This window comes from Eschrichtius robustus, chromosome 4, assembly GCF_028021215.1.
Source record: "Eschrichtius robustus isolate mEscRob2 chromosome 4, mEscRob2.pri, whole genome shotgun sequence".
NCBI classification, from domain to species: domain Eukaryota; kingdom Metazoa; phylum Chordata; class Mammalia; order Artiodactyla; family Eschrichtiidae; genus Eschrichtius; species Eschrichtius robustus.
The window spans coordinates 90,769,572-90,795,025 of record NC_090827.1 but is presented as its reverse complement, the minus strand read 5'-3'; the positions used below and the strand labels follow the sequence as shown (position 1 = coordinate 90,795,025).

Below are 25,454 nucleotides of genomic sequence, written 5' to 3'. Positions count from 1 at the left end.
CTCTTAACTTAAATTTATTTTTACAGCTTTCTTCTAACTCCAAAATAGTTTTAAAATAGCACCTTCATTTCTGAAATTCCATGGAGATAGTAATTAACCATTCATATCATGCTTATCTCCTATGTATATATAAACTGAATTTGTTATTCCAGTGTCCTCATTTTGCTTTCTCATTTCCATGTTTTCTAGACAGCTCATTATGAGAAGAGTTAGACATGTTAAGGTTCCTGAGAAGTAGACACTCATAAAGAGAGGGCAATCACATGTCCAAAGATAGCCTTTATCTCATAAAGGAAGAGCTTACATCTATAATTGTCTTGGGTCAGTTGAGATGAGAATGCAAGTGATTCTTTGAGAGAGGGCTCCCAGGGGACTCCTGTAGAGTGATGAAAGAAAGCAGGGAGGGTAAGGGAAGAAGTGGGAGAAACTATGGCTTGAGCTGAAGTTTTACCTCAGCCTGATACCTCAGGGGAGCTCTGAAGTGTGAGTACCAAGGAGGCTGGCTTTACACTCTTGCATCAGTTAGTCTTTGTCTGTGGATGTGGGGCTGTTCTGGGGGAGGGGGCTCTTGTAGAGCAATTTTCTGGAGAACAGTTGGGCAACGGGTGGGCCAGACCAGGAAGAGGGATTTGAATTAGTTTGCTAGGCTGCGATCATAAAGTATTACAAACTCGGTGGCTTAAACAACAGAAATGTATTGTCTCACATTTCTGGATGCTAGAAGTCCAAAATCAGGGTGTTAGCAAGGTTTATTCCTTCTGAGGACTCTGAGGGATCTGTCCCAGGCCTCTTTCCTTGGCTTATAGATGGCTCATTTCGTGTTCACATGGCATTCTCTCTGTATGCGTATTTGTGTGCAAATTTCTTTTTTATGACACCAGTCATACTGGATTAGGGTGTACTCTAATGACCTCACACTGATTTGATTACCTCTGTAAAGACCATATCTTCAAATAAGGTTGCGTTCCGAGGTGCTGGGGGTTTGGCCTCCAACACAGGACTTGGGTGAAGGGGACGCAATTCAACCCATACAGCGTCCACCATAACAACTCTTATCACACAGTGACAGAGGTGAATATTTCAATCCCCACTTAATAATGACATATATTTTTTGTCCTATTGATAGTAAACAGATTATCTCGATCATCTTTCTCTTTTTGAAGTAATACTCTTTGGTAATGCTAGTTAAAATATAATTTAAAATATGCTGTCATATTTAGAGCTAAGCTGGGGCTGGATGACTTCTTTGTTTATGGGCATCTGTTTTAGAACTTGATTTGTTTAACCTGGTTTCCTGACTGCCAAGAGTTTCATTCAAGTCGTTTATGAATTTAATCAATTAGTCATCAGAATGCTTGATTTTTAAAGGAGGTTTGGTTAATAATGGCTTTTGGGGGGTGTTATTAGTTATTCTTGATATTTTTGAAACTGGCTCTTTCCCTCAGGTTACTCCTTCTTTCTTCCATGTAGGTTTATAGTGCTTCAACCGTCTTCCATTGTGGACAATAGCTATTTGGTTTCTTTTGTGAAGTCTTTGGAGGAAGCCATGCTCAGCACCACTGTTTGCATTGTACTTTATCACCAGAAAGACAACCCACATAGAATCATTATTTTAGTGGTGCCTTCTAAAGATTTACATCAGGTGCTTAGGAACTTGCGCTTGGAAGCGTGTAGTGGTCCTCCAGAGCCATCTCGCCAATTCCAAGTGAAAGAAGGAGAACAACTCCTTTTAAGGTTTACTGGAAACATATTTGCTTCAAGTAAGTATCAAGAAATCTTTTTGCATATGCTATGGGCTATCAGCCACAAGCTTCAGAAGGAGTCCACTAAACATGTTTTACTAAGGAAATTTTCAAAGAACTGAGAGGAAGCTTTGGAAAAGTAGGAAGAGAAAAAGGACTTATTTACTTCTTTCTTTCCAGTCTGTTTCTTCTCTTTTTAGGGCATGCACATTCCTTAATGGGCAGACCCTAAGTGACACTTTTAGAAATAGTCTTCTCCATAATTTGTATAGCTGAGTTCAAGCTAGGATCATCTCTTTCCTACACCAGTGTTGTTGCCTCCTAAATATTCCTCTGTTTTCACTATTAGCCATGTGAAATGGAATGTATCAATATTTCCACAGAGTAATAACAGTGATCTTTTAAAAATATAAGTCATACTTTATTACTCCCCTGATTAAAACTTTGTAATTACCTCCTATTCCACTTTAAATAATACCCAAACTCTATGTTGTCCTACAGAGAATCTAACGTGGGGTCAGTGGACTCCCAAGAGATGTGTGGATAGACTATATTCCAGCATAACTGTCTTATTTATAATTCCAGTTATTCTATTTTATATATTTAAAAGACTATGCTGGGAAGGAATCAATAAGCTTCGCCAAAGTCAAAAAGGGACCATGGCACAAAAGTGGTTAAGAACCTCAGATCCAGATGACATACCCTGCTTACCTCTTATCTTTATATTTATCTAGTGATCTTTTATTTCCATTATAAATCTTACCACAACTTGAAATTACTTTACTTATTTATTTGTTTATATACTTTTCATTCCTATATTTATGTTCTTCACTGGAATGTAAATTCCATTAGGGCAGTGACTGTGTCTTTCTTGCTGTGTACCCTTGAGCCTAGAATAGTGCCTGGTATATCAAGGGCTTTCAATAAATATATAGTGAATGAATGAATACATGATGATGCTGAGGAAGACAAACAGGGTGAGTGACTATGAAAGGTGGCAGGAGATGTGGGAGAAGTGAGGGAATGGGTGAGACAGAAGAGATAAAAGGAGAGAAAGAGAAAAGGAAGAAAAAGAAGAACACAGAGAGAAAACAACTGTGTGAGAGAAGAGAGAAAAAGAGCTTTGGGGGAGTTGCCATCACAGCCATTTCTTTTGTATTGATTCAACCCTTTTTCCTTTCTAACTCCTTTCCTTGAGGCAGAATAATATCGAACAGTGTGCATGTAAAGATGAGGTGTGGGGGAAATTCAGGAATGGGTTTTGTGGGAATTTCTGGCCCAGGAGTCCTGTGATAGACTTGACTTGAAGTAAGAGTCTCTGTTTACTTATAAATTAATATAGATCTCATTGATTTTTAAATGGTGCCTATTTTCTCTCTAATTCTGGAAATTACTCTAAGCTCCACTGGCTCTTTGCTCTCTGTGGCTTCAAAAACGATGTGGCTTAAAGCTGAAGCTGACCTTTTTTTTGGTATCTCAGAAATAAGTGAGATTCAAAGTGTCCCAATTTGAAGTATGTCTTCCACTTTCACATGCAGAGTCTCAGCCATCTGAGCCAGCTGATGGGACCTATGGAGTGAGTGACAGAATGTCAGAAAAAGGGGAAGGGAAAGGAGAGGAGGAGAGGAAGGAAGGGTGGAAGATATCCCTTCCTACTTGGCTTCTGGAGTAGAAACTACGCTAGGATAATCCCTCTAAGAAGAGAGTCAAAACCTGGAAGTGTCCCACCCAAACTAGTGATGCAAATGACTTCCTGTAGTACTTGGGACAGCAGCTGTGTTTACCTCCTGCTCCAAACAGGACAGAGTTACTGTGCTTCTCAAAGGCAACGGTTGAGTGTACTATTGCCTATAATGGGGAATAGGGAGTATATGCTAAAATAAGAGTGCCTGGAGACAGGCAGCATGTGTGCGGTCCCTCCATATAGAAATGAAGAAGAACTCCTCTTCACTCAAAGAAAATGAGTCAGTCAGGATGCCAGGATCCTTTCTCCTTTGCCTTTTCTAGAGACTTATGGCCAGATCTGGAGCTTCACTGGATTTTCTCCATCTAAGAGGAACAAGACCCTCAGTAAAGAATTGATACTTCATCCTTCCATCAGGGCCTGTGGTAGCCTCTGTGAATCTCAGATACAAACTGCCAGAGGTTGTCTGTCTGGAGGTCCTCCCCTCAATCCATCTCCACCCTCTTCTCCAGTCATCTCTTACTGTATTTTCCTATCTCACTTATAATGATCACGTTTGGAGAAACTTTTCCTATCTTTCCTGATTACATCTGTTCTTATTTTACTTATTCAGATCCTTGTGTAATTCTCTTAGTGGACATGGTCATAGATATAATCTTCTGTTTATTTTTTAATTGTTTGATCAATGTCAGTGTCTCTGACTACAGTGCCATGAAAGGAGGGCCTGTTTTATTGGTGGGCCTGCTTTATTTTAGGGAGGTGCCTAAAAGCTAGAAGAAGTATTTGTTTGAAGAATGAAGTCAAAAGCTTTGGAACAAACTTAACATTATAGTATTATGTGATTAAAAGTATTTAAAACTTTAATTAATAAATTTAGATGACTGCCCTCTGAGAAATATCAAAATCTCTATATTCCTTATATAGAATACAGATGATTCTTTTGACTGAGGACCTTGGGACATGGAGATAATTTCTACTTCTAAGAGAAAATAAACTAGGTGTTCCTTTGGTTTTTATATTGGCCTTTGGCATTCTTCTGGACACAGCTAGAATCTGCTTTCTCTCTCTCTAGGTTAGAGCTGTTGATTCAGCACTTAAGCTTTCTATTGCATCACATCTAAGCCCCTAGTGCTCAGAAAATTCATAAAGTGTTAGGAAACAGGCAGACAGAATTTTATATAATGACACCTTGGCACCACTCATAACATCGAGTAATGCCCCAAAGAGGTCTGTGTGTGTCCAAGTTGCCCCAAATACCCTTTGGCCCAGAGAAATAGTTTTCCCAGACACACGTGTTAGAATGTTAGAATGACCTTCCTTTTACTCATTTAACAAAGATTCCCTGTCCTTATGTACATTATATTTTACTGGTGAGACACAGAGAAGAAGCAAATAAATAATAAAATGTACAGCTTAATGAGGTGGAAAGTTCCTTACAGAAGAATAAAGGAAAGGAAATAGAAAGTCTCAGAGAGAGTGGAAGATTTGCAATTTTAAATAGACTCGTCAGAGAAAGTGCCATTTCAGCAGAGACTTGGAGAGAGCAAACCATAATCCTATCTCAGGAGAATTTGTCCCAGGCAGAGCAAGAAGGCTGGGATCACTGGATGAGAGGGAGGGAGAGGAGCGTTAGAGGAGATGAGGTAGGTACTGGTCATGCCTTGAAGGCCATTTCAAGGACTTTTCCTTTTATTCTAAATGAAGTGGGGAGCCAAGATGGATTTTCAACAGGGGTGTCACATGATCTGGGTCAGATTATATCTGTGTTGAGATTAGATGGTATAAGGCAAGTGTAGCAGCAGGGAGACAGTTTAATGAGCCATTACAATGAATCAAGCAAGGGATGATGGAGGCTTAGAGGCAAAGGTATTAGAAATTGTTTCTGGTATTTTCGCCATAAGCATCTTTGCCATAGACATCTTTGCCACAAGCATTTTTACTACATAACTAATTAGCCATAAGGCAATTTTGCCATAAAAGGTATAATGGCAAAAAATAAAAGAGGGACATTTAAAAGCACATAATGAAACATGAAAAATGAATAACAAAATTATAAAGACTTTACTGCGAAACAAAATATTTAAATACAATTAAAATATGTGTAGATTCATGACAATGCTGCACAGATAACTGATTTTATTTTGTGTGTTGTACCTAAGCACTTGTCTTCGAAGTCTTTTGTTCATAGTATTTTATACACTTTTTTTTACTTGTTTATTCATCTTTCTGTTTGGCATCGCACTTGTTCTTATTCACTAAAACTTCATCCTTCACTGAAAGAGGTATCAGTTTCCACATACTAGGATGCATATTTGTAACTGAGCTTTGTGTTGCATTGCAAAACCTTCTACACTGTTTGTCCTTTGCATATTGTCACGTGTCTGTTGACAGATGTTCCAAAGTTCTATGGGAAATGTGGTTTCAACCCTGGGCCTGCCAGGCTCTCAGTCTCAGCCTCTTTCTCCCCCAGTGTAGTGTGTTTCGAAATAAGAAACCAATTCTTGGGGTAAAACATCGTCATCTGTCATGATTTTTTGGTTGCATATGTCAAACCAAACTGTTAACCAGTTTTTTTATCTTTTACGCAAAATTGCCTTATGGCCAGATAGTTATATAGCAAAAATGTGCTGGAAAAAAGGCTTGTGGCAAAGATGTCTACAGCAAAGATGCTTATGGTGAAAGTACCTAGAACTGGTGGAGATGTGTTAGGACACAGAAATATCCTGAACCAGTGGTTCTCATGAGAGTCTTCTGCTGTGTTGGTAGCATGTCACTTCTTCATGTGACTTTTCTAAGCAAAAGCATATAGGTCTATGTTTGTACTTCCTATGTCTTCAATAAAAATGTTCCAATACGCATTATTGAGAAGAAAATACATTGCTATAAGAAGTATCTAGTAACTCACAAAATATAAATAAATAAATAAATAAATAAATAAATAAATAAATAAATAAATTCTTTAGTTCTTTAAATGGCAAATATTTATTGTATAGCTCCTATCCTACTATCCCTACTAGGAACTATGTACATAATATGTTGACGAGAAAGAGGTTCTCAAAATGTCAACTAATGATTGCTTTCATAATTTTGGTATGTAATGAATGACTTTTGGTTTTACTTCTCTAAATATGCCAGAGTGGGAGAAAAAAATAAAATAATGCAATTTCTTTGTGCTATTTGTTCTTTTTTTGGTTCTGTTTTTTTCTGTGACAAAGGGTCTTCAAAATATAGTGTTACATCTTAGCAACAGTGAAACTCCAACTTAAGTCTACATAATACTTTCTATGATAACACTAAGATCATGCTATCTATTACTAGAGATCCTCAATAATTTCATCCTTATTTCATATATAAATGTGATTCTTAGAGATTTACATTACAAATCTTTATTTTTTTAAATTAACTGGCAATACGAGGTAGATAAGTTTTAGAAATAGGTAGAACCAATGTGACTACGCCTCATTCTCCAATCTTTATATACTTATATACATTATCCCATATGAGTAATTGTATACCTGGCAGGGAGTATCGTTCAAGGGGTGGAAGGAGAAATTTACTAAATTATATTCTGTTGGGACAAAAGTAGCAACATTTTTCTTGGTAGTACTCTAGTGGCATGGAAGTAGAAGTTTGCTAAGTGTTCCCACAGTGATCTAGAGACTCTTATTTACTATTTACTAGATGACATTTCAGTGACTCCAAATAATTTATCTTTTTTTTCTTTTTCCCTTTCTTTTTCTTTCTTACCAGAATGAAACTTTTAAAGCAAACCCTGGCTAGTCATGCCTGTCCTAGGATGTCCTAGGTATCTGTTTTGTTCAAGGAGCCAGGTTTCCTCTAAAATGTAGACTTATGCAAAGGGACATACTCCTATACCTTCCATAACCTGGAGTTTTTCTAATTCTAGATTTAATTGTGCTTTAGAAATTCACCAAAATGACCTCTAGCAGTCACAACAAGGAGAAAAGCATTAGTGTCATCTACATCTCTCACAGAATGCAAGAGGGAAAGCTTCCCATGAGAGAAAGAGAGAGAAAGAGAAAGCTCTGGGCAGTCAACTTTCAGGCCTCTGAGAGCAGCAGAAAGTTACAACTTAGATATAAAAGCTTCATATTGACAGTTCTTTAAAAAATTTAAGTGGGTTGTTTTTTGTCATACAAATTCAAAACAATGTAAGAATGCTTCTTCGTTCTTCTCATTTGCTGTCATTGCTATTATTTACTGAACCTTTATTATGTGCCAGGCCCTGTGCCAATCATTCTATCCATACTACCTCATTTCATTCCCAGAACAATCCTAGGAGGTAAGTTTTTATTTCTCATTTTAAAGGTAAGGAAGTTAAGGCTCCAAGAAGTACAAAGATGTGCAAGAACTGGATAAATATTACGGCGTAGGTAAATATTAGAGGCTGAACATGGATCTCGATCTTTATGTCAGAAACATATTATAACCACTACATTACAGCTTACTTTTAAATTTTGCTAAGGGTAATGCACACTTGCTTTATGAATATCGTAGTGTCTGTTTTACTGTTTCAATGAGAAGGTGAAATATCCTGACTGTCATGGTAAAACCCCCAAGAGTGAAATGTTATGTTCACTAAAGCTCCATTATTTTCAGTGGACAGTTGAGAAGACTTTTACATATGCTTGTTTGGGGAGAATTCACCAGGTTTTCAGTAACTATTAAATCTAGAAACTATTCCATTTGGCAGTTCTAGGACAGCACTGTATTTCTGCATGGTGAAAATGTTTTATATATGTACTCTCCCATATGGTAGCTACTAGACAGATGTGGCTATTGAACATTTGAAATGTGGCTAGAGCGCCTAAGGAATTGAAAATTTGATCTTAATTAGTTTTAACTTTAATTTTAAAAGCCACATTTTGCTAGTGGCTACCGTATAGGAGAGCACAGTTCTAGAATGTCTGTTGTGAGGTCGTGATAGTGTGCAACGTGATATGAATAGTTAAGGGAAAGGAAAAATATCATTCTTAAAAAGTAAAAATAATTTTCTAAGTAGAGAAAGAGATGAGTATTTCCAATGGTTTCTTGCTGTAGCAAAATGGAATAGAAAAAGAAAATCAGATTGATGATGACTCCCACAAATGCATAAAAAAAGAAAAAGAAAATCAAAGATTATTAGATCTAGAAGCAGCTAGAGAGCACCTGGTCCAAGTATAGATGAGAATCATTTTAGTAATTTATACAGTCTCAGCCTAGTGCTGCTTTATTAGGTTATGTTTTGACAAGAGGTATTGACACAAAAAAGACAAATTTTTTAAAATGAATGATTATTTGGATTTTTAAAAAATAAGTTAAAAAAGTGGTATATATTAATAGTAACAAATGCATTTTACTTCTATTTAGGCAATGGGAAGGATTATGGAAAAGACTATAAGCTTATTTTTCATTTACAAAGGAAACCTAGACTGGAACTCCAAATCAAAGAGGTGGATGAATTTGGAAACTATAGCTGCCCTCATTATAAGGGTACCATTGTAGTTTATAAAGTACCTAAAGAAAAGATAGTCCACAACTTGGATCAATCTCTTGTACTTAACGAAAACAATGATCAGTTGCCAATTTGCAAATTACCATTGAAATTGCCAAAGGTGAGTAATTTTACTTCCCTAATTACTGTATTTTGTTAATTCTCTATAATTCTCTACCAAATTCAATATTGCATACATATGGATACTTATGGTTGAAAGGAAAGATAGGAATAATATTGATAAGGAAGGATAAGCTACAAGAGTGATAGAATGCATGTCAGGATTTCTACTTTCTTCCATATCAACTTTGTAATAGGAACAATTTAAGTTGGTCTGGTCCTGACAGTATGTTGTTAATGACTATTGAAAAAATGTCATTCATTTTCTGTAACTGATTCTGAGTAACTGAAAAAAATCATTTATAAAAACATTGAATACCTTTCAGAACACAACAATTTTAGAAAAATCATGTGGTGACAAGGAAAATGACATCAAAATATTTTCAGTGAGACTTACCAAATCCTGCACGTTTGTTTTAAGAGTTAATTACTCTTTCATTTCTGATTTTGTTTATTTGAGTTCTTTTTTTTTTTTTTTTTTTCTTTTTGGTTAGTCTAGTTAAAGTTTTGTTAATTTTGTTTATCTTTTCAAAGAACCAACTCTTAGTTTCATTGATCATTTATACTGTCTTTTCAGACTCTATTTCATTTATTTCCACTCTAATCTTTATTATTTCCTTCCTCGATTAAATTTGGACTTTTTTGTTCCTCTTTTTCTAGTTCTTTCAGGTGTAAAGTTAGCTTATTTGCAATTTTTCTTGTTTCTTGAAGTAAGCCTGTATCGTCATGAACTTTCCTCTTAGAACTGCTTTAGCATAGATGTTGGTATGTCCTGTTTCTGTTTTCATTTGTCTATGTAGTTTTTGATTTTGTCTTCGAATTCCTAATGACTCATTGCTTATTCAGTAGCATGTTGATTAATCTCCACATTTTTGTGATTTTCTCAGTTTCTTCTTGTAGTTGATTACTAGTTTCATGTCACTGTTGTTTGGAGAAGATGCTTGACAGGATTACAATCTCCTTGAATTTATGGAGACTTATTTTGTGACCTAACACGTGACCTATTTGGAGAATGGTCCACATGCACTTGAGAAAAATGTGTATTCTGCTGCTTTTAGATGGAATGTTCTTTCTCTATATATATCTATTAGGTTCATTTGGTTTAATGTGTTGTTTAAAGTTGATGTTTGCGTATTAGTTTTCTGTATGGATGATCTATCATTGATGTAAGTGGAATATTAAAGTCCCTTATTATTACTGTATTGTTGTCAATTTCTCCCTTTAGGTCAGTTAATATTTGCTTTATTTATTTTGGTGCTCCTATACTGTCTGCATATATATTTATAAATGTTACATCTAGAGGAGAAGTTACAACTGATACCACAAAAATAAAAAAGATCATAAGAAACTACTACAAACAATTATATACCAACAAATTAGGCAACCTACAAGAAATGGATAAATTCCTAGAAACAAAAAAATCTTCTAAGACTCAGTCATGAAGAAATAGAAAATCTGAATAGACTGATTTCTTGTTAGGAGATTGAAACAATGTTCAAAAACTTCCCAGCAAACAAAAGTCCAGGACCAGACAGCTTCATGGATGAATTCTAACAAACATTCAAAAGAATATTTACTATCTATCCTTCTCAAACTCTTCCAAAATATTGAAAAGGAGGGAACGCTTCCAAAATTTTTTATGAAGCCAATATGACCCTGATACCAAAACCAAACAAGGACGCCACGAAAAAGAGAAAATTACAGGCCAATATCCTTGATGAACGTAGATGCAAAAATCCTCAACAAGATGTTAGCAAAGTGAATCCAACAATACATTAAAAGAATCATACACCAGGATCAAGTGGGATTTATCCCATGGATGCAAGGATAGTTCAACATCTCCAAATCAATCAATGTGTTATACCACATTAACAAAATAAAGGATAAGAATCGTATGATCATCTCAATAGAAGCAGAAAAAATTTTTGACAAAATTCAACATCCATTTATAAAAAAATTATCAACAAAGCAGGTATAGAGAAAAGTTACCTCAACATAATAAATGCCATACATGACAAGCCTACAGCAAACATCATACTCAATGGTGAAAAGCTGAAAGCATTTACACTAAGATCAGGAACATGACAAGGATGCCCGCTCTTGCCACTTTTATTTAATTTAGTACTAAAGGTCCTATCTACTGTAGTTAGATAAGAAAAATAAGTAAAAGGAATCCAAAATTTTTAAAAAAGTAAAATTGTCACTATTTGCTGATGGTATAATAATATATACAGAAAACCCTAAAGACACTACCAAAAACTGTGGGAACTAATTCATCAATTCAGTAAAGTTGCAGGATACAAAATCAATATATAAATAAATCTGTGGCATTTCTATACACTAATAATGAACTATCAGAAAGAGAATTTAAGAAAACAATCCCACTTACAATTGTATAAAAAAAAGCTAGTAATAAATTTAACCAAGGAGGTGAAAGGCCTATACACTAAAAATTGTAAGACATTGATAAAAGAAATTGGAGAAGATACAAATAAATGGAAAAATACCCTGTGCTCATGGATTAGAAGAATTAAAATAGTCAAAATGTTCATACTAACTAAAGCAATCTACAGATTTAATGCAATCCCTATCAAAATTCCAAAGGCATTTTTCACAGACCTAGAACTAATAATTTTAAAATTTGTGTGGAAACACAAAAGGTCCCAAATAGCCAAAGCAATCCTGAGAATGAAAACAAAGCTGGAGGGATTAAGCACCTTGATTCAAACTATATTACAAGGCTATAGTAATCAAAACAGTACGGTATTGGTATAAGGACAGACACACAGATCAATGGAACAGAACTGAGAAGCCAGAAATAAACCCACACATACGGACAATTAAATTACGACATTGGAGCCAAGAACATACTACAAAGAAAGGATAGTCTCCTCCATAAATCATGTTGGGAAAACTGGACATCCACATGCAAAAGACTGAAACTAGACCAGTATCTTACACAATGCATAAAAATTAACTCACAATGGATTAAAGGCTTGCATGTAAGACCAAGAAAATCCTAGAGGAAAACATAGGCATAACCTCCTTGACATTGGTCTTAGCAATGTCTTTGTAGATCTGACTCCAAAAGCACAGGAAACAAAAATGAAAATAAACAAATTCAACTACATCAAAGTAAAATGCTTCTTCATAGTGAATGAAATCATCATCCAAATAAAAGTTGAACCTACTGAATGAGAAAAAATATTTACAAATCATATATCTGAGAAGGGGTTAATATCCAAAATATATAAAGAATGCATATAATATGACAACAAAAACAGAAGCAACTCGATTAGACAGTGGGCAGAGAAACCAGATAGACACTTTTCCAAAGAAGACATACAGATGGTTGATAGGCATATGAAAAGATATTCAACATCACTAGTTATTAGGGAAATGAGAATCAGCACCAAAATGAAATATCATCTCAAACCTCTTGTATAGAATAGCTATTATCAAAAAGACAAGAAATAGCAAGTATTGGAGAGGATGTGGAGAAAAGGGAACCCTTATACACTTTGGGGTTGGTGGCAATGTAAATTGGTGGCAATGTAAATTGGTCCAGCAACTATGAAAAACAGTATGAAGATTCTTCAAAAATTAAAAATACAACTACCATATGATTCAGCTCTTCCTCTTCTGGGTATTTATCCAAAGAATACAAAAATACTAATTTGAAAAGATATACGCACCCTATCTTCATTGCAGTATTATTTACAATAGCCAAGCTATGGAAACAACCTAAGTGTCCATTGATGGATGAATGGATAAGGAAGATGTGGTATATATACACAATGGCATACTACTCAGCAATAGAAAGAATGAAATCTTGCGATGTGCAATAACATGGCTGGACTTTTACGGTACAATGCTAAGTGAAATAAGTCAGACAGAGAAAGATAAATACCATGTGATTTCACTCATCTGTGGAATCTAAAATACAAAAAAATGATCAAACAAACCAAAACCAAAACAAACTCATAGATACAGATAACAGATTGGTGATTACCAACCAGAGAGGAGGGGGATTTGGGGGACAAAATGGTTAAAGATGTCAGTTGTATGGTGATGATTGGTAACTAGATTTTTGGTGTTGTTCACTTTGTAGTGTATACAGATATCAAATTGTAATGTGCACCTGAATCGTATATAATGTATTGATAACATACCAATTTTACCTCAATTTTTAAAAAGAGTTAATTACTTTTTTCTAAAATTCTTATTCTTATCAGGAGTGTAGGAATGAATTCTCTCAACACGTGAAACAAAAAGTAAATAATTTTATTTATGTACTATTTCTTTCAGTGATCCAGGACTTGTACTTCTAAACTACATTCTAATGAGAAATATAACTGAAAAATTTGTCACTCCAGAGGAAGAACAAACTTTTTATCATTTAAAGAAAGCCAGAAGTAGTTTTACATGGTTTTACTTGTGTTATGAATAGCAGAAACATGTTTTCTATGGGATTAGATCTTGTACTGATGTTGAATAAATCAGTAAAGTAAGTCGTTAATTTGACAAATATTAATTGAACTTCTGAAATAGGAAATGTGCTATGCTAGGCATTCTGATAAATACAGAGCTATATAGGATAATACATGCCCTAAAGCTATTTGTCCTGGATGCAGCCACTATCCACATGTGTCTATGGAGCACTTGAAATATGGCTAGTCCAAATTTAGATGTACCATAAGTGTCAAATACACATTGGATTTCAAAGAGTTAGTACAAAAAGATAGAAAATATTTTGTTATTTTGCTCATAATGATTTCATAGTAAGTTATAATATTTTGGTTACGGAGTTAAACAAAAATATATTATTAAAATTAACCTCATATGCTTAAAAAGTTTTTATGTGGCTAACTAGAATAGTTGAAATTGTGTGTTTCAAAGTATATTTCTATAGGACATCATTGCTCAAAATTGTTTACAATCTAGCAGAGTATGCAAAACATGTATACAAAATCACCTTGTAAGATTGTGAATAATTAGACTAATGGTATAAACAGTGTACGAATAGTTATTCAGAGGAGGGAAATTGTTTTTCTGGAAGCTAAAATCAATAGAAGTTTCATGGTGGTTGTGGCATTTTATCTGAGGTTTGTAAGTTTGTAGAAATTTGGCCATTGGGAATGAAGGAAAAAGTATGTTAGGCTGAGGAAATGGAATGAATTTGACCGGGGATGGTAGGCAGGAATTCAGAATTCGTATAACCACCATTAAAATAATTTCCAATGTGCCAAACATCTTTCAAATGCTTTCCGTGCACTGGATCATTAAATCCTCACAAAAATCATATGAAGCATTATCACTGTTCTCATTTTATAGGAAACTGAGGCATTGAAATTTTAGGCAACTTGCCCATGGACCCGTAACTAAGTAAGCGTCAGAAGTGAGATTCATACCCAGAAAATCTGCTTCACACATAGGCAACCACTATGTGCTATTTCCTCTTTAGCAGATAACACTAGGATTCTTAGTCAAGGATACAGGATGGATTTCAGGACGTTCGGGTTCTCCCAGGAAGTTGTATGACAATTTCATGTATACCATGCTTTAGTGTAGAGGTGATATTAAAATTATTTCACAAATGATAGGACATGGGTTCTCGTCATTCGCATTGAAAGTAGCCATTTGAGCAGGGTCCTAGAGTCATTAACCCTTTACTTGCTGGTTTTGGGGAGATCCTGGAGTTCTTGGGAGGCATGTGTAGGGTAGCATAGTCTAGTAAACCACTGATACTGAAAATTATATTTTAAGAATGGTATAGCTAGAGCAGTGTACACCCACTATCGGTTTTTCCTCTGTGAGTTTTCATTTCCATCTTAGGGCCTTTGCCCTTGCTGTTCCCTATGTTTGGGGGTCTCTTCCCTCAGATAGTCATGAAACTGGTTCTTATTAGTCAGGTCTCAGCTCAACTATCACCTCCTTATCCTTATTCCTCCATCTCCTTATCTCAAGTCACCCTTTAGCTCCTGACCCTTTTAAAACTTACTTCATAATGCTTACCATCAATTGAAATTATTAGATTTATTTATTTGTTTATTTAATTTCTACTTGACTTTCCTCCTTGAGAGAGCAAGTCCCATGAGCTAAGGACCTTGTCTACCCTATTCCAGCTCTAGTGTCAGTAATTAGAACAGTGTTGGGCATATTGTAGGCACTCTAAATATTTGTGACTGGATGAATGCGGGGAGGTCTATAGAGTTCATTAGATTCTACAAGTTTAGGAACTGTTGACTTAAAGGAATACTTGAGTTCTCTCACGTCAGTCATTTAGAGCCTGGCTATTCAAACACTTAGCTGTCAGGCCAAGGAGCTGATTTGGATCAACATGAAGATTTGAGAGCAGAGAAAGGATACATCAGGGGTGATCTCTTGGTAGCTTGATTTAGCACTTTACTTCCTAAGATCACTATGTTGTTCTGATGTATGGGGTAAGCAGAGGGAGACAAGTAAGGGGGGCTGTTGGAATTCTCTGGTAGGAAGTGGTGAAAGTCTCACTGTGATGATGGTGGACAATGGAAAGAAAGACTCCTATGTGAGAGAGGACACACTTGAGGTACAAAATGTGACCCAAATTCAACTTTCAGTTTGTAGTGTTTTCTCTATGGCCTATCTGACATTGTGAGTTAATTAGCCAACTTAGCCAAGCTATATAATTAAGGGGTTTATATAGAGTTTCCTCAAGGAAAGTCTGTGCTAGTGATTGTCCATATCTTGTGCATGAGCTCTTCCTCTGCTTTGATTCTAGAACAACACCCTCCACCTGCTTGCCTGAGCAGTCCCTACTGGTCATCCCATACAGCTCTGCTGAAGTGTGACTTCTCCCTGGAAGCCTTTCCTGACCTCCCCTTCATACCAAGTTAGGTGTTCCTGGTGTGTGTTTCCACAACCTTCTATACTTTTCCTATCACTGCAGTTATCTTATTTTATCATAATCCCTAGCTTTCCAATAGACAAGTGTTTCTCAACCTTTTTTTGTTTGTTTTTGCCTTCCTAAGGGATCTTTAGACTGTATGTCTGTTTATGCATTGTATGTATATCTATGTTTCATACGTTAAAAGTTTAGGCTTTTTTGTCTTGCCCAAGAGCAAATTTTCTCTCCTTGAGAGTGATGTTACCTTAGTTGGGAATGAGTGCAATCAACCATACAAACACATCCACTGTCGTGCTCAATTTGTATTGTCGGTGCCGGGCATAGTACACATTTGATAATTATTTGTGAATTATTAGATAAATGAGACAATTTTTCGAACCTTAAAATTGTCCAACCTTGAAATTTATCATCTCGAAACTATATTGGCACTTTTAAAAAACATTACATTTTAAATGTCTGCTGCCTTTCATATATTTATCTACAGCCAGTATGCCACCTGTTTTTTTTTTCTCCAAATTGGTTTGTATAGGGCTTTCCGGATTCACTCTTTTGGCCCTTTCTCATGCCTAAACTGAGTTTTCACAAGTAACTTTTTGGCATTGAGAAAGAATCTGTGGCTGGAGAAATTTTTTTCCTCATTTAAAGCTAACATATCTAAATGGGAATTGAAACCATGACCTCTGTTTTTATGAGAACAAACTTCTTCCATAAAGTTCAGAATTAAAAAAAAAGGCATCTCAGCTAGGCAGTATTAGAATGTGCTATTTTTCAGGAAATGGAAGTAGTCACATTATATGGAGCTTAGCATTAATGAAAACTACATTATGCATACATTTATGGACGTGGCATAAATTAGGTGAAGGCATCTGTCAAAACTCAAAGTGTTTTCCACAGAGAAGGCAAGCAGTAAATATTCATATATATGTATATAGATATAAACACACACGTATTCACATACAAATAATTATAAGATGTGACCTTAATGTACTACGTTTGTTTCCCAAAGATGTGAACATATCACCCATTACTTCATGCTTGTGAGGATCTCTTATTCTTCAGCCTCCATATTCCATTCATTCATATATTAATTCATTCAACAAACACTTCTTGTCTTCATGGGCCAGGCATACAGTGGTGTTCCTATGTATACGGTCTCATTCTTCCCGTGCCCCTCTACAGACTACTCTCAGCTCAGAGGGCAGAGTGAGCCTTTAAACCATCAGCCAACTCCTGCCTCTGCTCCAAACCCTGCAATGACTTGGTTTCAGATACCTGCATGGCTAACACCTTCATCTCCTTCAGTATGATCAAATTTCATTTTCTCTCTGAGGCCCACCTTGATTCTATTTCTTATTGCAATCAACTCCAACACACACAACCTGACACTCCTGATCCTCCTTAAATTGCTCTGATTTGGTTTTTTCCTCTAAAGCATTTTTATCTTTGAACATGTATTTCCTCATTTATTATGTTTATCATAGGAGCACCTCCACTCCACAACCAGGACATAAGTTCCTTGAGGGCAGGGACCTTTATCTGTTTCGTTCACCAATGAATCACAAGGACCTAGAATAATGTCTGGCATACGTTAGGTGCTCAACAAATGTTTGTTAACTGGGTGAATTCATAAATAGAGCTTGCATGTTAAATACCAAAAGTTTAAAGAGGAACATAAGAAGCATCAAGAAGAAAAGTAAATCAGCATCAGAGGATAGACAGAATTGGCAGTGGACACTTACAGACGGGATGGCCAGTAAGGGCTTCACTGTGGAGGTGTCTTCTGGGCTGAGGAGTTACAGTGACAAGAGGCCTGTGCACTCGTGCGGCCTGGAGAGCACCCAGGGAGGCAAATGGCAAGCACCCAGACTGCAATGGGCATGAGCTTCTTATCAAGGGCTCGAAGGAAGACTATCATGGTGAATGCACACATGAGGGACAGAGAAAAGGGATGAGGTTTGAGAGACAAAGAGGGTCCTGGTGATAGCTGACGTTTCAATATGATCTTCTGAAAACGATCAGAGTCAATATATGTGAAAATGTATGGCTGAAAAGAAGGATGATTTATCTCTAAATTTTTCCTAAGTGATGCTTCAAACTTCCTCATTTTACAGAATATTCAAGTCAATTCAGTTCACATTATGTCTATTTGCGCTTTGGCAGAAACAAGGCAAGTTTCAGAGAACTGTCAAAGATTTTTTTAGGTGGCAGGAAGCGGCATGCGTGTGTGCTTCTGAAATCAAGTCACATAGGTGACTGTCTGTGCTGTTCCGTAATTTGCACCAGTTTGCGTTGTGGCTGCCTTTGGGTGCTGACTCTTCCTGTCTGCTCAGAGGCTTTGCTTTGAAGGAGAGAAGGGCTCCAGGTGGCCGCTTCTGTGGGCTCTGTTTGAGGCTGCAGCATCCCAGTCATACATAACCTTCACATTTACGTAAGCCAGCCGTTGACCCAGGCTTTGCTTAGCCTGAACTTCCTCTTTTTTTTTTTAAACTGAACTCCTGACATGTGATTTCTAGTAAATAATGATACTGCTTCAACACTTACTTTCTCACCACATTAAATAACTTGCTGTGTCAAAGGGAGGAAGCATGCAGAGGCTGATGAGACATTCAGTTCTTCAGAATCACCACTTTCTTACCACTTTGGACTTCCATTGCCATCTCGCTGCCCTGCCAGGGTTGACTTTCTTTTCTTTTTTCTTTTTGGCCGCACTGAGCAGCAAGTGGGATCTTAGCTCCCCAACCAGGGATTAAACCCACTCCCCCTGCAGTGGAAGCGTGGAGTCTTAACCTTAACCACTGGACCTCCAGGGAAGTCCCTTGACTTTCTTTTCTATCTGATCTTTTTTTTTCCCTAACGATATGAACTACTAGAGAACAATCTTGATTAAATAAATGAGAAGTTTCCAACTACTGAAAATTTTTACACTCACAGGCACTTCAATTCTACCCAGGCTTTTTAGTTGTAATAGTTTACAAAATTATATTAAGGTTCAACAATGAAATGGAACTTTTAACGCTATTGGTAACTATTAAGAAAGCAGATTAGAAAAAGCGTGGATCTTAAAAAACCTGTAAGAGAAATCAGGGTTGTGTGTGTTGGGGGGAATGGATTTTTGATAACTTAGTTTCATGCTTTCTGTACAAGAGTTAATTACAATACTATGTTGCTTCATACTCCACCCCCTACCAATTATAGAAGAAAGTCACTAGAATCTTGGTACGTAGAGCTATCATGTCAATTTCCTTAACCCGTGCAAGTTTTAAAAGCCCCCTCACTCTCCCCGGTGTTTCAATGTTGGCGCCCCTTGGCGCTGCCTAGACACGCCCTTCCTACCTGTAGTCTAAACTTCCTCTAAGCCATCAGAATGATCCTCAAAGACACAGTTTTGACCATGTCAGTGAAAAATAGACTTTATATTGTACATGACATGTGAAAGGGAGAAAATGAGCAAAACTGGTTTAGTCAGCAACAGGATACTGCATTCTTTTTTGGAAAGTGCTTTGCCCACCGATTTAATCAGAAGAGAACCTTTCCCTTCTCTTTTCCTTCTCCTTCCTCTTCTGCTTCCCCCTCCCTTTCCTTGTCCTTCTCCCCTCTTCTCCTCTTCTTTCCCCATCTCTTTCCCTCCCTCTTCCCCTTTCTCCATCTCTGTCCCTCCTCCTCCTCCTTCCTCCTTAACCCTCTGTCCGTAAAGGGAAGGTTTTCTCTCCTCAGTGGGCAGTATAACTAAACTAAGAACTGTGCACTGTTTTGTCATATGACTTTCACTAATTCTTTTATAAAGGAAGCACATACATTCTTTCCTGTCTGGGAAACTGTAACAAAAATAGGTAATTGATGTATTTGGATATATTCTGTTAAAATTGTAACATTTAATAAGTAAAAAATGATGTTCATTAATTCAAACAATTTTCTAGTTCATGAACTACAAATCTTTTTTCTCCTGTAGCTATATCAGCCATGTCAATGAACAATTACTAATTAATTGTTAATTACTAATTAAGTGCCTACTATATACATATTACTCATGTATTACTTCTTTTTAGGCCCTCCTAAAAAGGAGGAGGCACTTTTATATATCAAATATATATATATATATATAAAGTAATACATGTCAAAGTCCTAGCTTTCAAGGAAATTACACTCTGGTGCAGGAAATAAAGTATACACATTTTAAAAGTTATAAAACAATGCAAGAGATAAATAATTGAATACAACAATACAGTAATATCACAAGAGAGGAACTGATGATAAATTGCAGATAAGTGGCCGAGATGGTAAGTACTAGGACACTTCAGAAAAGGGAGTGGTTCCGGTGGGCTGAGGTGACTTGGGGACACTTCACAGAGCAAGACAGATGTAGAGAATATTTACGTTCTGGAGAGGAAGAGAGAAAGAGGCAGTGGGTTCCACATAAGAGGATTGCCATGAGCTGAAACTTAGAAGTAGCAAAGCACCAGGTGTGTTTCAAGAAAGGACAATGAATAGACCTATGTGGCTTGAGTGAAAGATTTGGAAAAATCATATTGGAAATAAGTTGGGTAAAGATTATGGAGGGCCTTGAAAGTCTTACTTAGGTCATCCAAATGTCTCTGTGAAATTGTTATAGAGGGATCCTTTTGTCAAAATTTGTCAAAAGAATGTGATTGATTTCATGATATAGAGATCATGTGCAAAGAAGAGATTCAAACCAGAGATCCTTAGCATATGAGTAAACAACAAAATCTCTCAGCCACTGGTATTCTTGGAGTGACTCTGGCCATAACTGAGGATGAAGAAGTAGGTATCTAGTTAGGTTTCATTGAGCTCATCTTTTGTCCTATAGGTAGAGGCAAGTGATTGGAAAATTTTAACCAGGAGGGTGACATGATCAAATTTTGTTAGCATATCATTGTGACAGCCTATAAGGATAAATTAGAAAGCGATAAGCTTAGCAACAGTGAAATAAAGGGCTAATGAGGTAGTCTTTGGAAGAGGTGGTGATGGCCTGATGTTCAGACCATAGCAGTAAGGATGGCAAGTAGAGAGCAGAATTGGAGAGAGATTTAGGACTTGGGATCAAATGGATTTGGCGATAGAGTAAACACATATGGGGGTTGGTACATAGAGGGCACTGGGAGATGGAGGAAGTTGTGGAGTGGGTGCTTCCTAGGGTGGCTCCCAGGACACTGGTTTGTGCTGCTGTCCTATGATATAACTTCGTGTTTCACTGACTTTAGTTTGGGAGTGTGTTCAAACTTGCATTTCATCTCTATTCCCCCTAATGTTGTCCCAGCCAGTAGATGATTGCAACTTTCTCCTTGAAGGCCTATCACCAGTCCCCTTTTCTACTCTAGCCTATACAAGTGATAGAGTCGTTTTTCTCAAAAACAAATATGATTTTCACTCTTCTCCTAAAACTTCTCAATTGGCATTTTCTATCTCTTGATCAAAGTCCGAGCCACTTACCCTGGCCTATAAGGCCCTTCACAAAGCCCCACAACTTACCCTTACAAACCCTTCATATTACATTTACCCAACTAACATCTTTTGCTCTAGTTCCACTTAAGGTCTCATTTCTTTTACATATTGTGGTCTTAACTGCCTCGTGGCTCTTCCCACAGCTGCCCTTGTGACAGCACTGCCTCCACACTTAGCTCTATTATCATCTCTTTAGAAGAAGCCCTTAAATTTCCCAGGCAGAATAAGGTACTACACTGTATCTGCAACCAAAGCACTTTGAATATGTACTAACTTATGGTCTGCTATAATTTTAATTCATGTAATAAGAAAAGTAATGATAATAATAACTAATATTTATTGTTATTCCCTGATAGTAACTTGATAAAGCATTTACATCTATTAAGCCATTTACTAAAAAGGTCAGTGGTTGAAGAAACTGAGGTACAGAGAGGTTTGCTCCAGAGGAAATAAGTAGAGAATGGCAAAGCTACTGTTTGAACCCAAGTTTGTCTGATTCCAATGGTGGCACACCCAACCACTATACCCAGTGTCTTCTTTTGTGATAGAGTTCCTCAGGGCTGGAAGCATAGCTCATTCAATTTTGTAATCCCATCTCTAGTACACATTCAATAATGTTTTGTTGAACTATTAAAGAATAAATGAATGCATGCTGGGGAAATTGATAAAACAATTAAAGGTGGAGTCTTAATACCTGACAAAAGCTTTACGTGTTTCCTTTCCCAGCTAACAGTTACATTTAGGAGTAGCTTTTCATGCCTACAAAGGAATGACTAATGTGGGGATTTCACACACTCTGGCCAGATATGGGAGGAAGATGTTTGTAGCTATCCAGGCCTTTCCTGGCACATTCACATCACCCTTTCTGTCAGAAAGGCTATTCCTATCTAGAAGCAAAAAAAAATCCTGAAATTAAAAAAAATCTGTTGGAATATTCTAGAAAGAATTTTGCTCAGAGTTGAGCAGGAAACTTGACAGGTCTTCATGACTAACAAAAACTTGTTGGGATTATAATTAATAAGTGAAACAAAGAGAGAAGGTAGAAGCCTATGCAAGTTCTAATAGTGCTGTGTATCTTTGATTTGTTGAATTGCTTTTAAAATCAATATGGTCTCCCACATAGCTGCATTCATGCATCAAAAGCATCTGCTTTGGCCAGAACTGCTTGGAATAGTGAGTAAAATTTTAACCATATTCACCATAGTTAACACTGACAGAGTGCTTGGTAAGTGCCAGGCGTGTTTGAAGTATTCTATATGCATTATGTCATTTAACCTTCACTGCAACCCCACGTGGTATGTCTACTGCTTCACCCTTTCGTAGATAAAAAAATGAATCTGGAGACATTAATTTAGAAATTAGGTTTATCTATTCCAGACTGCTTTTGACAACTTTCCTTTACTGGTTCCATGTGTATTACACATATATTTCCTGAATTATCCAGACCTTGCTTACTTTATACCTGCAGCCATCCCTAGGGCTCCTTCCTTCTGTCTCTGCCAGCTCTTTAGATCATTTGGGGTGTCTTGAATTAGTCTATCTGGTTTCCTGGGTTTCCTAAAGCTGTCTTCTTTTGTGACTGACTCCTTCAAAGGCTGAGAGATATTTAATCCCTTCCTCTTGACAAAGTCATAATCAAATTGAAGCCTTAAAAAGAGTCATCTTCTAAGGAGCAATTGAAAAAATAATGAAGAAACAAAATGTAAGTTTGGCTGCAGTAAAAGGTGTACAGTTTTAAAACTAAGAAAGATCTGAGCTAAAGAAAGATATGGATGGACGTTTCTTCTGGGATTGGTAATGGCGTGATTTCATTTCCAAAAATCTTAATTCCTAGATTTACCTCCAAGTGAGACCACTCTGGGTCAGTTCTTCTTGCTCTAAACTCAGTTTTTACTTTTTTTCCACAGTAGTCTTGCTTCTCCATGGGCTTATTCTGGTCTTTAGATCTTTCTATGTAGAAGTCCTTCCTTTTATTGTGTGGACCAAACTTACAGGAAGTCTACACTGAGTGTGTAGTTAAAATAATGTCTGTGATGAAAACAATAACAGGATATTTATTAACTGATGCTGGTGTCTTTTAATCTCTATATATTTATTTTAAAAGGTGTGTATGTGTGTGTAAATTTTCAGAGGCACACAAAAATAGAGGAACTATACAATGAACCTATGTGGACCCATCACTCATCATTTTTCTGCCATTCTTGTTTCATCTAATAGGGTTTTTGTTTGTTTGTTTGAGTATTTTAAAGCAAATCACAGCTATCCTATAACTTTATTTGTAAATAATTCTATAAGTTTCTTTAAAAGGTAAGGACTTTTAAAACAAGCAAATAACCACAAAACCATTGCAAAACCCAATAAAATTAGTAGTTATTACTTAATAGCATCTACTACCCAGCCCTATATTCACCTACTGATTTACTTTTCTCTTTTTATAGTTAGTTTGTTCAAAAACAACATCTAAAAATTGTCCATACATTGCATTTGGTTTGTGGGTCTCCTCCACCCCTTGTTGAATTCTCAGTGCAGGTGACGTCCTTTACAGACATCATCTTAATCTAGCCTCATAGCATACTTCAGAGGTAGGAACCATCATCCTTGTTTCACCAGTCTGAGACTTTAGCAAGAGCATTTAGATGGTTTGCCTCGACTTGTATAACCTCACAGGGACAGAGGCTGTGTGAGGACCCAGTATTCAAAGTCATTCTTCTCTCATGCTTTTCCACTTCCCCCATGCCTTGTACAAGCCAGGTCTTTTGTTTCCTTATGTCTGCCACTTCTGTCACTGTGTCATATGGCCTCACATATCGTTTGTCCCCCTTCAGTGTGTTTGACAAATCTAGATCTTCCAGAGAGCCAGAGTGCTTGTACCTTTTGCTGAAGCTAATAGAGCAACCAGAGCCTCAGATGGTGGCTTCCTTTGTTATCTGGAAATTTTAGCTCTTGAGGCAGAAGCAGACTTTCTCCATCATCTTGGTTTTTAAATGCATAGTCACTTCTAAACAGCCCAATAAGTTCCTCTGTTCTTTCCACATAGTGACATCAGCTCATAGCTCCTCATTTTCAGAACAGAGATAATGGCCATCCCTTTAACATGATGAAGGCTCCAGCTTTCTCTGGCTTAGGTTATGGGTTCACATTCCTTGCTTTTTTTGATGATCTATCACGCAGATGCCCTCAAAATGTTCTCTATGGTTTTAAAAGAACACAAATACTTTCCATGCATGTTTACAGTAAAAGATAGTAAAAGATATGATTCCTGGCAAATAAAAGTCAATGCTCAGTCATGTTTTTCCTAAATTTTGGAATTGTAAGTCCTTTTTTTTTTAGGACAATAACATACCAACTTTGAATAAAATGGATTCACATAGTGAGGCAGTTATTTTATTTTTAATCTTTTTTAATCCATGATCCTCTGAGTAGATCTCAGATTGGTTTTTGCATGTTTTTATCTCTCTCTAACACTTGCAAAACTTCCCTGTTAACAAACAGGGAACAACTCTCAGGCTCAGAGATCTTGACTGGCAAGAGAATATAATAATAGAGTTTTGCTTTAACTGTGTTTTTAAGGTTTCCGTGTGTTTATACATGTTATATAGTATTTCTGCCTATGACTGAAATATAGTTTCTTTTAAAAATGTAGTTGTGTAGGTAAAAAAGTAATTCTAAAGAAAAATGTTAAGTAATAGCAGCTATTATTTTGAGTACTTATTACACATGGTGCCCTGCTCTAAGTTACATGATATGGCTAAAGGTTTCCTTTAATGGCACTATGAAGCAGATACTATTATCATGGCCATTTTATGAATGAGGCAAGCAAGGCACAAACCTATAAAATCACAAGGTTAAAGGTAATATGATTAGGAGTTGAGCTCTTTCCCTCCATCTAATACTGCTTCTAAGTCCAGAGCAGTGATGATGATATTTATGAATGGTGAGCATAATGCAAGAGGTACTAGAATGGCCTAGGGAAAGACTTACCTCACATCCTTCACTTTATATATGTTTTAACTTATAGGTTATAAATAAAGGATCCATAGTCTTATAAATGTTAGCTTAAATATTACA

At 36.6% G+C, this 25,454-nt stretch overlaps 1 protein-coding gene across 1 annotated transcript in view; it reads left to right on the top strand.

Annotated features, from left to right (window-relative positions):
• The window catches only part of DTHD1 (death domain containing 1), a 79,002-nt gene that overhangs the window by 33,531 nt on the left and 20,017 nt on the right, over window positions 1-25,454 (top strand). The window contains exons 7-8 of the mRNA XM_068541992.1: window positions 1,471-1,760; window positions 8,797-9,041. Coding sequence (XP_068398093.1) covers window positions 1,471-1,760; window positions 8,797-9,041 — 535 coding nt within the window. The remainder of the gene's footprint in view (window positions 1-1,470; window positions 1,761-8,796; window positions 9,042-25,454) is intronic.